General features: G+C 57.8%; 2 protein-coding genes across 4 annotated transcripts in view; both read left to right on the forward strand.

The window, feature by feature from the left end:
• The first annotated feature begins 3,338 nt into the window (after positions 1-3,338).
• LOC112875846 (BOI-related E3 ubiquitin-protein ligase 1-like) lies at positions 3,339-5,292 on the forward strand. Of its 2 annotated transcripts, none has more exons than XM_025939843.1 (4): positions 3,339-3,684; positions 3,778-3,899; positions 4,032-4,315; positions 4,405-5,292. In XM_025939843.1, exons 1-4 carry the CDS (start codon positions 3,623-3,625, stop codon positions 4,975-4,977), a joined length of 1,041 nt encoding a protein of 346 aa, XP_025795628.1. In that variant the 5' UTR covers positions 3,339-3,622; the 3' UTR covers positions 4,978-5,292. The 2 variants fall into 2 exon arrangements, with proteins under 2 accessions (XP_025795628.1, XP_025795629.1); XM_025939844.1 differs by having other exon boundaries at positions 3,781-3,899.
• Positions 5,293-11,423: 6,131 nt separating this feature from the next.
• LOC112874336 overlaps positions 11,424-12,467 on the forward strand; it is a 32,654-nt gene continuing 31,610 nt past the window's right edge. The window contains exon 1 of one of the 2 annotated variants that reach the window (XR_003224944.1): positions 11,424-11,738. Coding sequence is in view for 1 of the 2 variants with exons in the window: in XM_025937611.1 (XP_025793396.1) it covers positions 11,642-11,738 (97 nt within the window). In the remaining variant the exon portion in view is untranslated. The remainder of the gene's footprint in view (positions 11,739-12,467) is intronic. The other variant, XM_025937611.1, reaches the window with a different exon arrangement.

Below are 12,467 nucleotides of genomic sequence, written 5' to 3' on the forward strand. Positions count from 1 at the left end.
AGCCCGCGGCCAACGAGAACCACTAGAAGCCGTCATAGACCGCCACCGCCTGCTACGGCAAGGGCCTCGAGATCCAGATGGCCACGCTCGGTGACCATGATCCCCGCGTCGGCGAGACCTGTAGGTGATCTTAGCTAGCAGGGACACCGGCCATGGACCTGCTGCTTGTAGTGGTGGCTAGCAGCGCGCGGTCGAGTGGCTCTGCTCACGCACCTGCGCAGCGGGAGGTGCGTACAAGGAGGAGGAGTTTGACGATCCACGACCCGATGAAGCCGCCAGCGCTAGTGACACACACGATGACCGCCATGGGCGGCGGAGAGCACGCCCTCGAAGGCCTCGCGCACGGACCGAGCGTCAACGCAGCTCACGTATCCAGCGCAACTTGGTGACAGAGATGGCAGCCGACGGGTGCAACTTAGTGGCTGGAGGAAGAAGAAGACGTAGGTGGAAGACGATGTGGGTCCCACTGGTCATAAGGATAGAAGGAGAGAGAGCGCGGGATAAGGCAGGGGCACGGGATCATTTCGTATGCCCCCTCCACCCTGGCAAGCTGATCTGACATGCCATGTCAGCAATTTTAGCAAATAATTAAATTTGCGTGAAGAGAAGTGGCAAATATCTAAAAGTCGATTTTCGAAGAAGTACCGGTGGAGGAGCTCTCTCGTCCACTCCTCGCTCTCGCTAGTGCTGGCAGAGAGGCGAGCCCGCGAGAGCCGCCCCGACCCCCCACAGGTCATCAACCACCGGTCCGGTCCGACGACCGACCGAACATGTCGCGGGGAGACCGTGCACCGGCCGGGCGCCCGGGCCGGGGGGGGGGGGGGGGGATGAACTGTAGCAGCTCCAGCTCCAACGGTATCCTGTTGACCGGATCGGCGAAAGTGAAGGCGAAGTTACCAGCAGCAGAAGCCGCAGCCGCTGCCTGGGTAGGGTAGCAGTAGCCCGCTCCCCGTAATTTCGCCGTTCCAGAGCTCGAGACACATTTAAAGGAAAGGAGAAGGCGTCGTGTAGTTGGCCTCGTCGTTGTAAAGCGGAGCGCCCCGCCCCGGCATGCACGAAATGCCGCTTCATCACCGGCTGCGCTGCGTCCGAGTCGTGCTTCGCCGGGCAGCTCTGCCCCGACCCGCTTGACTGACCCTTTGCGCCGCGCGAGGCCACCGCAGGAGCAAAGGTGGCTGTGGCTCTGAGGCGAGGCGGCCGCGGGCGGCCTTTCGCGTCGCTCGCCGCGGGAACCCAACGCGGCTGCTTTCGCGACGCAAAGCGGCCGTCGTCGCGGTTGCCAAGAAAAGCTCTTGTCAACTTCCGTGACGCGCTGTGTTTTTTTTGTTTTCTCCCCCGCGAATCTGCGATTGCGGTCAACCCCGGCCCCGACGCCTCCGAACTCTTCCCTCCCGGCCCGGGTGCCACGCCCACGCCGCGCCCCCATCCGACGAGCGCACGTCTCTGTCCGCCCACCGGCGCTCGCTTCCTGTCCTGGTGATGATTCCGGGATGAATAATGGCGCGCCTTGGTAACGTAGCGCTACGCGCCTAGCAGTAGCCACACTGCCTCCCCCCGAAGAAAGCTACCGAGCGGAAAACGAATGGCTACTCTACGGAAGAGTCCACCTCCCTCTGCCCTGCCGTGCCGTGGCGTGCTCCCGTCTCGAATTTTTCAATCGGAACCGATGCCGCCGCAATAGAAAAATGCCGCAGCGCAGCTCTGGCATCATCGAGAGAGAACAAAGGAATCGCGAATAAACAGGTAGTAGTGGCTCCTGTGCAGCTGAAGACTTGAATTGTTGATGAGATCACCACGGTCCTGCTGCCTGCTGGGCGCAGTTGATCTTGATCTTGACGATGGGAAAGCGGACTCCTGCTAGCTGATCTTGCCGTGCGTTCAGAGCATCTCATCGTGTATTTCGGCCAGCGAGGACGTATGAATTGGAGCTTGAAGAGGACTCCGGCTAGGTGCTCTGTCCGAAACTCGATCGGCGTATGAATTGGATGGAACTGATGAACCGCACACCCCAACGTCTGAAGTGAAAGACCGAAACTCTGAATTGAACACCCCAAGGCTCCATTCATCCTCCCAAGGCAGGTCAAGACTGCAGTAATAAACGTTAAGAGTAACGTAAGAAACCGACGGTGTGAATGCAAAGGAGCACCACCAAACGCAAGTTGCTATTGTTTTCACCCCCTTTTATCCAGTTTCTGAGGGCTGCCACCTAACGCGAGCAGAGAAACTGCAGGCGGGGCCAGGTCAGGGAGACGCATCCTTTCAGCGACAGTTTTAATTGAGCAGCCCCGCCGTCGCGTTCATCGCCTTCCGGATTAGCCGATTTTGGCGTTTTGCCTCCCCCCCACGCCTCTATTTCCGAGAAGATTAATTCCTTGTCTTGCGGTGCGTGACACGAGCCAGCCGTTCTGATCACGCCGAAAATGCGCGTGGCGGTTTGGATGGCACGGCACAACCGTAGACGCTGGCTGACACGAACGAAGAAAACCCTCCCCACCATCGACAAGAATGTGAAGACTCTGAATTGGCAGAGCACCACAGTCTGGAGCAATCACTCATCAATTCAGTTTTGATTTCACAACCGAAACTAGTTGCGCTGAAGATTGTCGATGGATGAGAGGCGGGGTGCATCGGCGTGACGTCGACCGGAGGAGAAAGGATTTCGGAGCTGCAGGACGGCACCACCAGTGCTTAGCGAGCAATCAATGTGTCCTCTTTTTCCCAATCACTTTTGTGGGTTTTGGGAGTATGATAAAAGTGGACAGGTTGTTTTCAAATCCTTTTTCCTCGGGAGGATTCCATATGGGGCCTCGGATATTTCACCCACCCGTAGCCCTCCATATGATAAAACAAACATGATTTGCTTACAGAAGGGTGTCGCTCCAACAGTCCTGTGACATGATCAAATGTGTCACCAGCAGCACCAACCATGCCCACCGTCTTTTGCAAAGCATTTTCGCCCCCCATTTCTCGCTAATAATTGGTGCTTGGCGCTACGGAACAAACACCATCGCAAGAAGGAAGTCGTCTGACGAAATATGGATCAAGTGCCGTATGCCAATGTCAGAACAAGTCTACAGCGAAAGGCTGATGTTGAATACTACAGGCGCTGAATACTGCAGGTTCAGTTTTCTCAGGGACGAGCAGAGCAGTTTTTTCGTACCGTTTTAAATGTAGAACAGCTCTAAATTCTTCTTCACATTGGTTGGAAAGAAATCAATCGTTTCAAATTGCTTGTCAGTTTTCACATTAGGCCAGCGCTAACGCTAAGCATCTCCTTAAATGTAAAAAGAATGTTTAAAAGGAAGATGAAAAGGCGCAAGCGCCACCCCACCCTCTCCTCATCAACCGAGCCAGCCAGCCAGCCACGCCTCCCGCCTGCCACCCGTGTCCTCCCTGCATGCGCGAAGCAGGTGAGACTTGACGCAGGGAGAGGAGACACAGAGCAGGCAGCCACGCTCCCCCCATGGCGCCCTCATAAGACGAGGAGGCGGTGGACCAGTTCGTTCGCGTTGCCCGCGACTCTCTCCTCCCTCCCTCCCACCCGACTCCCACACGCCTAGCGCGCGCGTGCTTCCACCCGTCCGTTGCCTCGTTGATTGGTTTCGTTGGCCCGGCTCCAGCAATGGCGGTGCAGGCGCATTATCACCACCGCCACCACCACCGCGAGTCCCCGTTCCTCGCCAGGTACCCGTCGCTGCTGTCCATCTAAGTCGTTTCTTACACGGTGATCGCCGGTCGGTTGGATCGGATGGGTGATTTGGCCGTCTGGGTTCTCAGCAGAGGCGGCGGCGCGCCGGAGAGCAGCCGGATGGCGGCGGCGATGGAGCTGCAGCAGGGGCAGAAGGAGGCGATGGCGCCGCAGCAGGCTCCGCCGCTCTTCCTGGACTTCTCGCATGGAGGTAATCTGAGCAAAGCGCCGGCTTTGCTCTGCTTTTGCAGGATTTCGTGTTCCTGTGCATATATGCGCTGCTTTCGGATGGCGAGATTGATACTAGATAGGACTGATTTGTTCCGTTGCCGTGGGCACGCAGATTGCGGCGCCGGGAGGAAGCGGCAGCGCGAGGCGGAGGCGGCGCCTTCCATGTCGCCGCACCTCTTCTCGTTGCAACCGCAACCGCAGGCGCAGGGGCCCAAGGTGATAAGCCTGGCGCAACTGCACAAGCGGCCGGCGATGGGGCTCAGGCTCGACTTCGACGAGGGCTCCGAGCACGTGTCGTCCACGTCCTCGGCCTCGCCGTCGTGTCTCCTCTCCGACGAGCTCGCCGCGCAGCGCGATCAGCACAGGAACGAGATGGACCGGCTGATCCAAGAACATGTAAGGGCCGGGCCGCTTGATTGATTGCCTTGCTACCGCCACCGACATACGCCGGCCTCTGTTGCTGACGGGCTCCATGTCGCTTGCAGGCGGAGAGGCTCCGGCGCGCTCTGGCTGACGCTCGGCGGCGGCAGTACCGCTCGCTGCTCGTCGCGGCCGAGGCGGCGGCGTCTCAGCGGATTAGGGAGAAGGAGGCGGAGGCCTCGGAGGCCGTGCGGCGTGGCGCCGACCTGGAGGACCGGGTGGCGCGGCTGCGGGCGGAGGCGGCGGCGTGGCAGGCGAAGGCGCTCGCGGACCAGTCCACGGCCGCGGCGCTCCACGCGCAGCTGCAGCAGGCGGCGGCCGCGGCTCAGGCGAGGGGCAAGGCCGAGGAAGAGGAGGACAACGCGGGCGCGGCGGCGGACGACGTCGGGTCGTGCTTCGTGGACCCGGACAGAGTGGTGGAGATCGCCCCGCCGCCGCCGCCGCCGGCCAGGCCGTGCCGGACATGCCGGCGGGCGTCGGCCTCCGTCGTGCTGCTCCCGTGCCGCCACCTCTGCGTCTGCGCCGACTGCGAGCCCGCCGTCCCCGCCACCGCGCCCTTCGCCGCCGGCGCCGTCGCGGCGGCCTGCCCCATGTGCCGCGGCGCGGTCACCGGCACGGTCCAAGTGTTCTTCTCGTAGCTCCATTAGGAAAAAGGAGAAAACGATTGGTACTCCTGCCAAAATGCGTACTTGAAATGGCCGATGAAAACGATGGAAAATTGTGTAGAGTTTATTACTTCTCTCTTTTTCCCATTTGTTCATTAATCCCTCTATTAGGAGTATTAGTTCAATCTAGTTCTAGCACTAGTATCCTGCTGTCTTTTGCCTTTGTTCTTGTGGATTTCTGGAAGGCATTGCTCGATCATTGACCGGCAGTACATTTTGGAAGGCAATGATGCTGTCAGCATGCGATTTTTCACTTTTTGCCGCCTGATTAATGACTTTCCCAGTACACGTCTGAGAGGCTGCAGTTCCTACGTGATACACAGTGCGATGCTAAAACTGCAGCAGCCAGCAACGCCTTGCATCGGGGCCGATGCGGTTAAAGGCGAGGCGCGGACACGCGTGATGCGCAGTGGCGGGAGACGCGGCCGGTCACGTGACGGGGACGCGAGCCTCGCCGCGCCGTCCGTACGCGGGCGCGGCCGCCGGCGTCGTCGCCGCGCGATCCCGATCGGGCGCGTGGAGCAGCGGCCCTGTCGGTTGTTCGGCGCGCAACGTCAGCCGCAGAGGTGGCCGGATCGGGGTGCGCGGCCGGCGCGGCGCGGCGGCGTGCGGTTGCAGCACAGCCTCCGCCAATTCAATTCGGGGCGCAACCGCCCACGACGGAAGCCCCCCGCCCCGCGCGTCCGCATCGCGGCGCACGATCGGAACCGATCACGGCGGGATCTCGGGCTTTGGTGGGGAGTTGGGCCGCGTCGGGCCCACCCGCACTGGTGGGCTGATACCGAAGTTAGTAGTAAGTGGGGCCGGTGCCTGGTGGGGCCACCGCCCGGGGTGGGCGGCCGTTGGTTCCCGCGCATTCTTCTCCTCTCTCGCCTGCCGCAGCACTTGCAGCGCCGGCCGGTTGCTGTGTGTGCTGTTTACAGTTCCTGGGCGATGGGTGTGCGGTCACTGCCTCGCTGCTACCCGTGTACTGTTGGCATGGGCGCCGAGAGAGACTGCACGTGTTCTTCACCTCCCGATCACCCAAACAACACGGCAGAGTGGTGCCGGCCGATTAGCAAATTCATACGGAAAAAGAAAGAGAGGGAAAAGGCTAGGGAGTATACGCCAAACAGCAGCGCCATCACGCATGGCAGCACGGCGGGTTTGCGCTTGAGAAACGCATTGCCGGGGCTCGTAGCCGCCGTGGCCGGTGGGGCGGAAGCATCAACCCGAAATATCCGAAGAGATAGGATTTGCGAGCTGCAGGTGGGCCTACGAGCGACTAGAAACCTGTCGCGGTTGCCCTCCCATTCAAGCGCCGGTGGCCTGGCTGGGATGCACGAGAGCAAAAGGCTAGAGCTATAGCTGCACCGCACTCGCTGTTCCTCTGGCGCTGCGGTACGCCGGCGTCAACGTCTGGCTCCCAATCGCTCGAGCGTGACTCGCCTTCAGCGGCGACTCTCGTGCTTGGAATGATGCGAGCCCGATCGCGCCCGCGCGCCGTTGGGCTGCGGCGGCGCCACCGAGCGGCGGTGCCGGCAGCAGGGCTCCTTTTGTTATTATCCTTGTGATCAGGTGGTGATTGCCGTAGGAGGTAAGAAGTAATTATACCCCTGGTAAATACTGTAACTGACAGTATCGATCTGCTCTCTCCCTCGTGCCTTTGTCTCGAGACGCATGCATGGAAGTGGCACGGCAAATACCCAAACAACATCGGCGTTGTGCTGGTGGTGGCTGTATCGTGAATCGATGTATCTCTGTCGCGCGGCGTTGGACGTGCCGGCACGAGCCCCGTGCGAGACATGTCTATCTTCCGTCGCGGTTATGCATGGCAGGACCAGCAGTGCTCTACACGATAGAAACGATACGGTTGTACGCCGCGCACGACCGTGACTCCGACAGGAGCGTGAAGCCGGGCGCGGTGCATGTATGCTGCGCGCTTCACGAGCGTGCCGAAACCACCACGGCACCACCGCAACACGTTCGCTTGCGTACGGCACCGTGCGACCCTTAGCTGCTGCGCGTGTGCAATACACGACACGCAAAGCAGGCGCACCAAAGCCAGGCCGGATTCCCATTTCCCCAGTCAGCGGTGTCGCATCATTGCATGCGGCGGTGGACGGTTGAGAGGCGCGCTCCCGTGAGCAGCGGTCGCGATCGCCGGACAGGCGCACTCGCAAGGCAAGCAAGCCTCGGCGAAGCGGTGCGCCATGGCCGGAGGGATGGGGTCGTGGAAGATACTAGTACGCGGCAAGCGGGAAGGGGGTTCGAATCGTCGCGATGTCGCTGCCATCGACAGGTGGGCCGGGCAGCGGCGTCGGGGCCCCACTGTCCTGCGGCCACCACGTGGACGCTGACAGGCGGGCCATCGCAGGCGCCTTCCATGTGGATCTCGAGGTTAGATGGATGATGATATCCAACCCCCGGTCGCTTCTGGACGACGACTAGAATGGAAGTTGATGAGATCTGCACCGGGAGCGCGGCAGCGCGCTTTGAGCGACGTGTCAACAGGACAACGCCACCTAGCGTACGTGGCACCCGAAGTCCGGGGACCTTGTCATGTACTCTCACAGATTAGCGTGTACCACCGCTTGCCCAACAAACTCTCACCTACAAGGCACACAAGAGTAGTGATTCAAGCTCAGCCGTGCAGTACGTGCCAAGAGCAACGCCACTCTCGCGCTGAGCTTCCAGCCGGTGCTATGCTCGTGTTGCCGGCACCAGCCCAACTCGAACAATCAATTATAAGAAAATCGAATAATCAATCCTTTTCCTTTTACCTTGAAGTCACAGCGATCGACAAGCATGGCAGCTCGTCTGTATCGGCAGCGGCCTTTCTTGGCAAGACACACGCTGATGACGCTGCTGCACATCTCTGTGTAGTCTTTTCGTGCACATGCGATGCGAGGCAGCCGCAGATCCAGATCGATCCCGCCGCCTTTACTGCTGAACCCCGTACCCTGAAGCGAACGCAATCCCGGGCCGAATCGGCCGGGTTGATGTGCAGTGCTCAATCAGCGGGAGGATGATGCGGGTGGAGGCAGTCGGTTACAACTACAACACTCCCTGTCTGAACTCTGAAGAGTCTGAACCTGGGTAATCGGTTGGGGGAAACTGACTCATGCTCGGTTTCCACTGTTCTTTTGTGCCGAAGGGAAACGACATCTAACAAGATGTTATGCAAGGTTGTTGTGCTTGGCCGTGTCAGCACTCGGCAGCGGAGAGAAGGGCCTCAAGACAGACGGATCATGCCTACCTTCGATGCACCCTGTGCCAGAACTCGAGCATCCATTCCTCTCCCACTTGCTATGTTGCCAACCACCATTTATGGTGCTGTTTCGATCCATGGATTAATCGCTGCATTGCGCTTGTTTGAACCGTCAGAAAGAAGAAAAAAATGCAGCAGCTTGCCCGATCCCCGGCGGTGAGCCAGACATTTGTCAGGGATTCAGAAGGCGTATCGGTCAGACAAGTTAGGCGAAGGCATAATAAACCTTGGTGATGATGGTAGGACGATGCGATTCATTCACACGGGCGAACGATCGAGAGAAATGAAAAATTCAAGGTTGCCAGGTCGGGATCGAAGGCATGGACAGCTGCTTCGTACCGAGCGTCGGCCACTTGGTGTCTCCACTTTCCACTAGCCGAGGCCGGTTCGCATCAGGAGATAGTAGAAGAGAAAGTAAGCGACGCTGACGCCGTGGCGTCGCGACCAGTAGCCCCTTCGATCCTCCATCCTCCCAGCGGCAAACTGACAGTGAAAACACACCAGTGACAGAAGCACTGACGCCATAAGCCTGCACCAGTAACCACGCCGGCGACGAGGAGGAACAGCCACCGGCACGCGGTAACTGACGACGGGACGTGAAACCGGAGGCATCCCCTGTGTCAACGGAGCCGTGCGAGCGCGGACGAAGGGACGAGGACGACGGTCGATGGGAGCTGCTGAAAATTACGGGTACCAAACTTGCAGTCCTCGGCAAAAAGAAAAGCTGGAGGCTCCTGGATGGATGCGATCTGTTTTTCGATGTCAGAGAATCAAATGCGTGCACGTAGGGAGGTGCGCGCGCCCCGCAAGTGATGCTCTTCTCTCGGTGGTTGAAGGAAGAAACGGCAAGATGCCTGTTCAGCTAGGCTACGAGAGCGTGGCGTTGGAGTGGATCAAGGATCAGCCCGATGTTGCAGGGAACCAATCCCTTCTGCGTCGTCGCCTCTGGATAGGACATATCCAATGGACCTTGAGATCTGTGATGGGCTAGCCTAATAAAGTAGGAAAAGAAAAAAAAATGCCCGTGGAATTTCTTAACCAAGAAGTAGCCCAGCCGACGCACTGCCGGGGGCGGCTGTTGGTGCGGACTTGACCGGTGGCGATCCGTGTGTCGTGCCCTTTTATAATTTTCTTTTCGTGGAGCAAGATCGTGGTGGTTTAGGCACGGGAATGATGCTTTGCTGCTTGCCCCTGGCCACGAGAAGTGCATGAATGATGAATGCGGAGATCGGGTGCGATTTTGAGCGAGGGGGGAAAAATACTTATAGTGGAGCGGCTCCAGCCTTTTAGATCAACTAGTCCAGCGCATTGCGCGCTAAGCTCTAAGCGGATGTGGTTTTCGGCGAAGACAAATCCTATTTTTTTCTTCGAATGATTTGGAAGATGACGTGTCATGCGTGCATTACCGCGTATAGAGTTCACTTAAATAACAGTGGAGAGGCATTAACATGTGAAACAGGCCGGATGCTGCTCCCTTCTTGTTGTTGTTATGGGCCTGAGGTATGATAGAGGTTGTGATGGGCTTCTACAAATATGAAGTAGCCATGCGGCTCATTCCACGGATCCTTATGTAATAATGGGCCAAGAAATGCCCGTTGAGGCCAAAAACGGCCCATCGAGTATTTCTTCTCAGAATGGAATCACGGATAGGCCTTCCGATTACTGCCTACCTCACTCGATAATTTCCTCCGATTCATTGAAAAGAAAATCACGATCATCCCTTTGATCCTAACGAATATTCTGATCGTAACTGGTAGAGTATGGCTGAAGAAAGGAACAAAGTACTCCCAAGTGGCGGCAAACCAGCATCGAAGAAAACGGGACCGCCGATCGTTCCGGAGGCACCTGCTGCTGGGCCTGAAAGTGTAGCTCATACCTTGAACCCTGCTGCCATCCTTTTGTATCGTATTACTGTAATCAGAATCTTTGGTCCTGCAGGTCAGGCTAAGCACGCACCCACCATATGTCCATTCCATAGAGAAAACAAGTGTCTACAGGCCTTTTCCTCCGTGCATCATATGCTAGTACTCTTTTTTCTTTGCGAAACCATATGCTAGTACCACTAAGTACTTTGCAAGGCTAATTACTTGGTCTATTAAGCAAGTCATCAGCCACCAAGAAGACGTTTGGAACTTTGGATCCACCTCGCCTAGCCAGGAGAGGTCAAACTTGCTACACGTGAATCCCACGATTTTGATCTCCCGGCTGCAGGCTAGGTAGCATTCAAAAGTGAGTTTCTTATTTTCTTTTCTACCCTTACCAAATGTCTATCCCCTTGTTATTGCTGAAGTCTGAAGATCAAAACATGCCCCAAATTTCCCACGAAAAAGAGATTTTGGGGTTAGGGTTGGGGGTATCGCATCGAGATCCTGACGGCCTGGCTCCCGAGATGAGGCCTGCGTGTTTCCGTGCGCGACAACAGCTAGCAGGTGTCGGTCGGCTGGGCGGGCAGGTGGCACCGTGGCACGCCGCGCCCGAGGTCCAGGGCAGGAGGTCAGAAAGTCACACAGCTCACGCAGGAAACTGGCGCTCCATCTGTGGGCCCCACGCAGACCACGGCGGCGCGCGCGTGGCCGCCCTCCCGCGTCGCCACCTTTGCGTGCTCGGGGATAAAGCGGAGGCCCTCGTCTCGTCTTGTTCGCGTGCGTGTCCACCCCTGCGGCGCCGTACGCCGGAGTGCCTCGACCGGCGCCATCGCCGACGCCCACCGAGTTGCCACCAAATAACGCCAGCACCCCGCGCCGTCCTGTCCATGGATACGTCGACTGTCACACTCACGTCCCCCTGCTATGCTAAATGCGATCCAGATTAGATAAAAGCAACTTGCGTGCGATCTGGCAAATATTTTACTCCCAAGACGACCAAACTGCAGTATTTAATGCGCAATTAACAAACCGAATTGCGTCCGCTTCATTCCTGGACGGTTCCAGCTGTGCCTTCTCTCGGTGGTGCTGGACGATCGAGCCCCATGCCTAACCGCCACGTCGCACGAAGAAGGAAGAACGCCACGTCCGGGCGTAACCCCGGCGGTTTTCGTAATCGTGGGCCCAGGCAGGATCCGTAGATGCCCCGGATCCGCGAGGGCATTCCGGGCATTCGCCGCGCCACCTGCATCGTTCTGGCGATCTCCTCCGCGGCTCCGCCTATCCCTTCCCCTTTCTTTTTCTTTCTCCTCGACTCGAGTCGCTCGAGACAAAAAAAACCGCCGCCTCCTCTCTGCCTTGTGGGCTGGCTGCTGCGTGCTAGCCGAGTCCTTGCTCTTCTCCCTCTCGCGCGACGCGCCGAGCGAGGGGACCGGCAGCCGGAGCGCGTCTCCCTCCGCCCCGCTCCTTCGGGTCTCGCGGTGGCGGCGCCGGCGGGCGCCGCCTATCGCCGGCGGCGGCCGAGATGTTGGAGGACCAGGTTGCCTTCCTGCTGCAGAAGTACCTCGGCAACTACGTCCGGGGGCTCAACAAGGAGGCGCTGAAGATCAGCGTCTGGAGAGGTGAGCCGCCACTTTAACTTCCCTTCTCGTCCACCCGTTGCTGCTTGTTGCGCATTGATAGGATTTGTTTTTTTTAATTGGGCGTCGTGCGTGCTTAATTAGTAGTTTTAGTGCCGACAAATTGACGAGGAACAGTGGTTTCGTGTGGTTTTGGATGTTGAGGAGTTCAGTCTGAGCGTGGGTTGATGCGCATGCTACATTGTGGTACCCCGATTGCTGATTCTGTTCGTAGTGCGATCAGGAGTGACTGGGGGTTTAGGCACTGACTGAAGCTTTTTGTTGAGCTTGATTGTTCGAAAGGCTCATGGTTGCAATGGATGGGGGCAGCAGATAACAATCTGAGGGGTATTTATGTGGTAGGCTGAAGTTGGTTTCGTGAATGTGATGAATCTCCGACTCTCCCTTGTGTCACTTCGGTTCCCTCTGTGATCACAGAGCTGTTTAAGCTATTTTTGTTCCAAAGAGGTTCCAGTTTCAGTGCTCAGAGTTATGAAACTAACTTGATGATGCACTGTTGTGGTCTCTTACGTGGTGGAGCTGCTGGCTGTTTCTAAGTATTTGTGCCAGCTATCTTAGTGTTGAGATGTCTACCAGTCACTAAGCATGTCTTCGAGCAACACAGCGTCTTGTGGAACAGTCCTGGAAATTTGTCAGTGGAAGGGCTAGTGACAGCTTTGCGTGAATTGTTCAAACTTCTAGCTTCAGATTACAGAATTATGAAGGCACTCT

This window comes from Panicum hallii, chromosome 9 (assembly GCF_002211085.1).
Source record: "Panicum hallii strain FIL2 chromosome 9, PHallii_v3.1, whole genome shotgun sequence".
Classification (NCBI taxonomy): domain Eukaryota; kingdom Viridiplantae; phylum Streptophyta; class Magnoliopsida; order Poales; family Poaceae; genus Panicum; species Panicum hallii.

Coding starts and splice junctions, on each gene's coding strand:
- LOC112875846 (XM_025939843.1), top strand. CDS start 3,623: ATGGCGGTGCAGGCGCATTATCACCACCGCCACCACCACCGCGAGTCC. Junction 3,685..3,777: donor GAGTCCCCGTTCCTCGCCAG/GTACCCGTCGCT, acceptor CTGGGTTCTCAG/CAGAGGCGGCGGCGCGCCGG. Junction 4,316..4,404: donor ACCGGCTGATCCAAGAACAT/GTAAGGGCCGGG, acceptor TGTCGCTTGCAG/GCGGAGAGGCTCCGGCGCGC.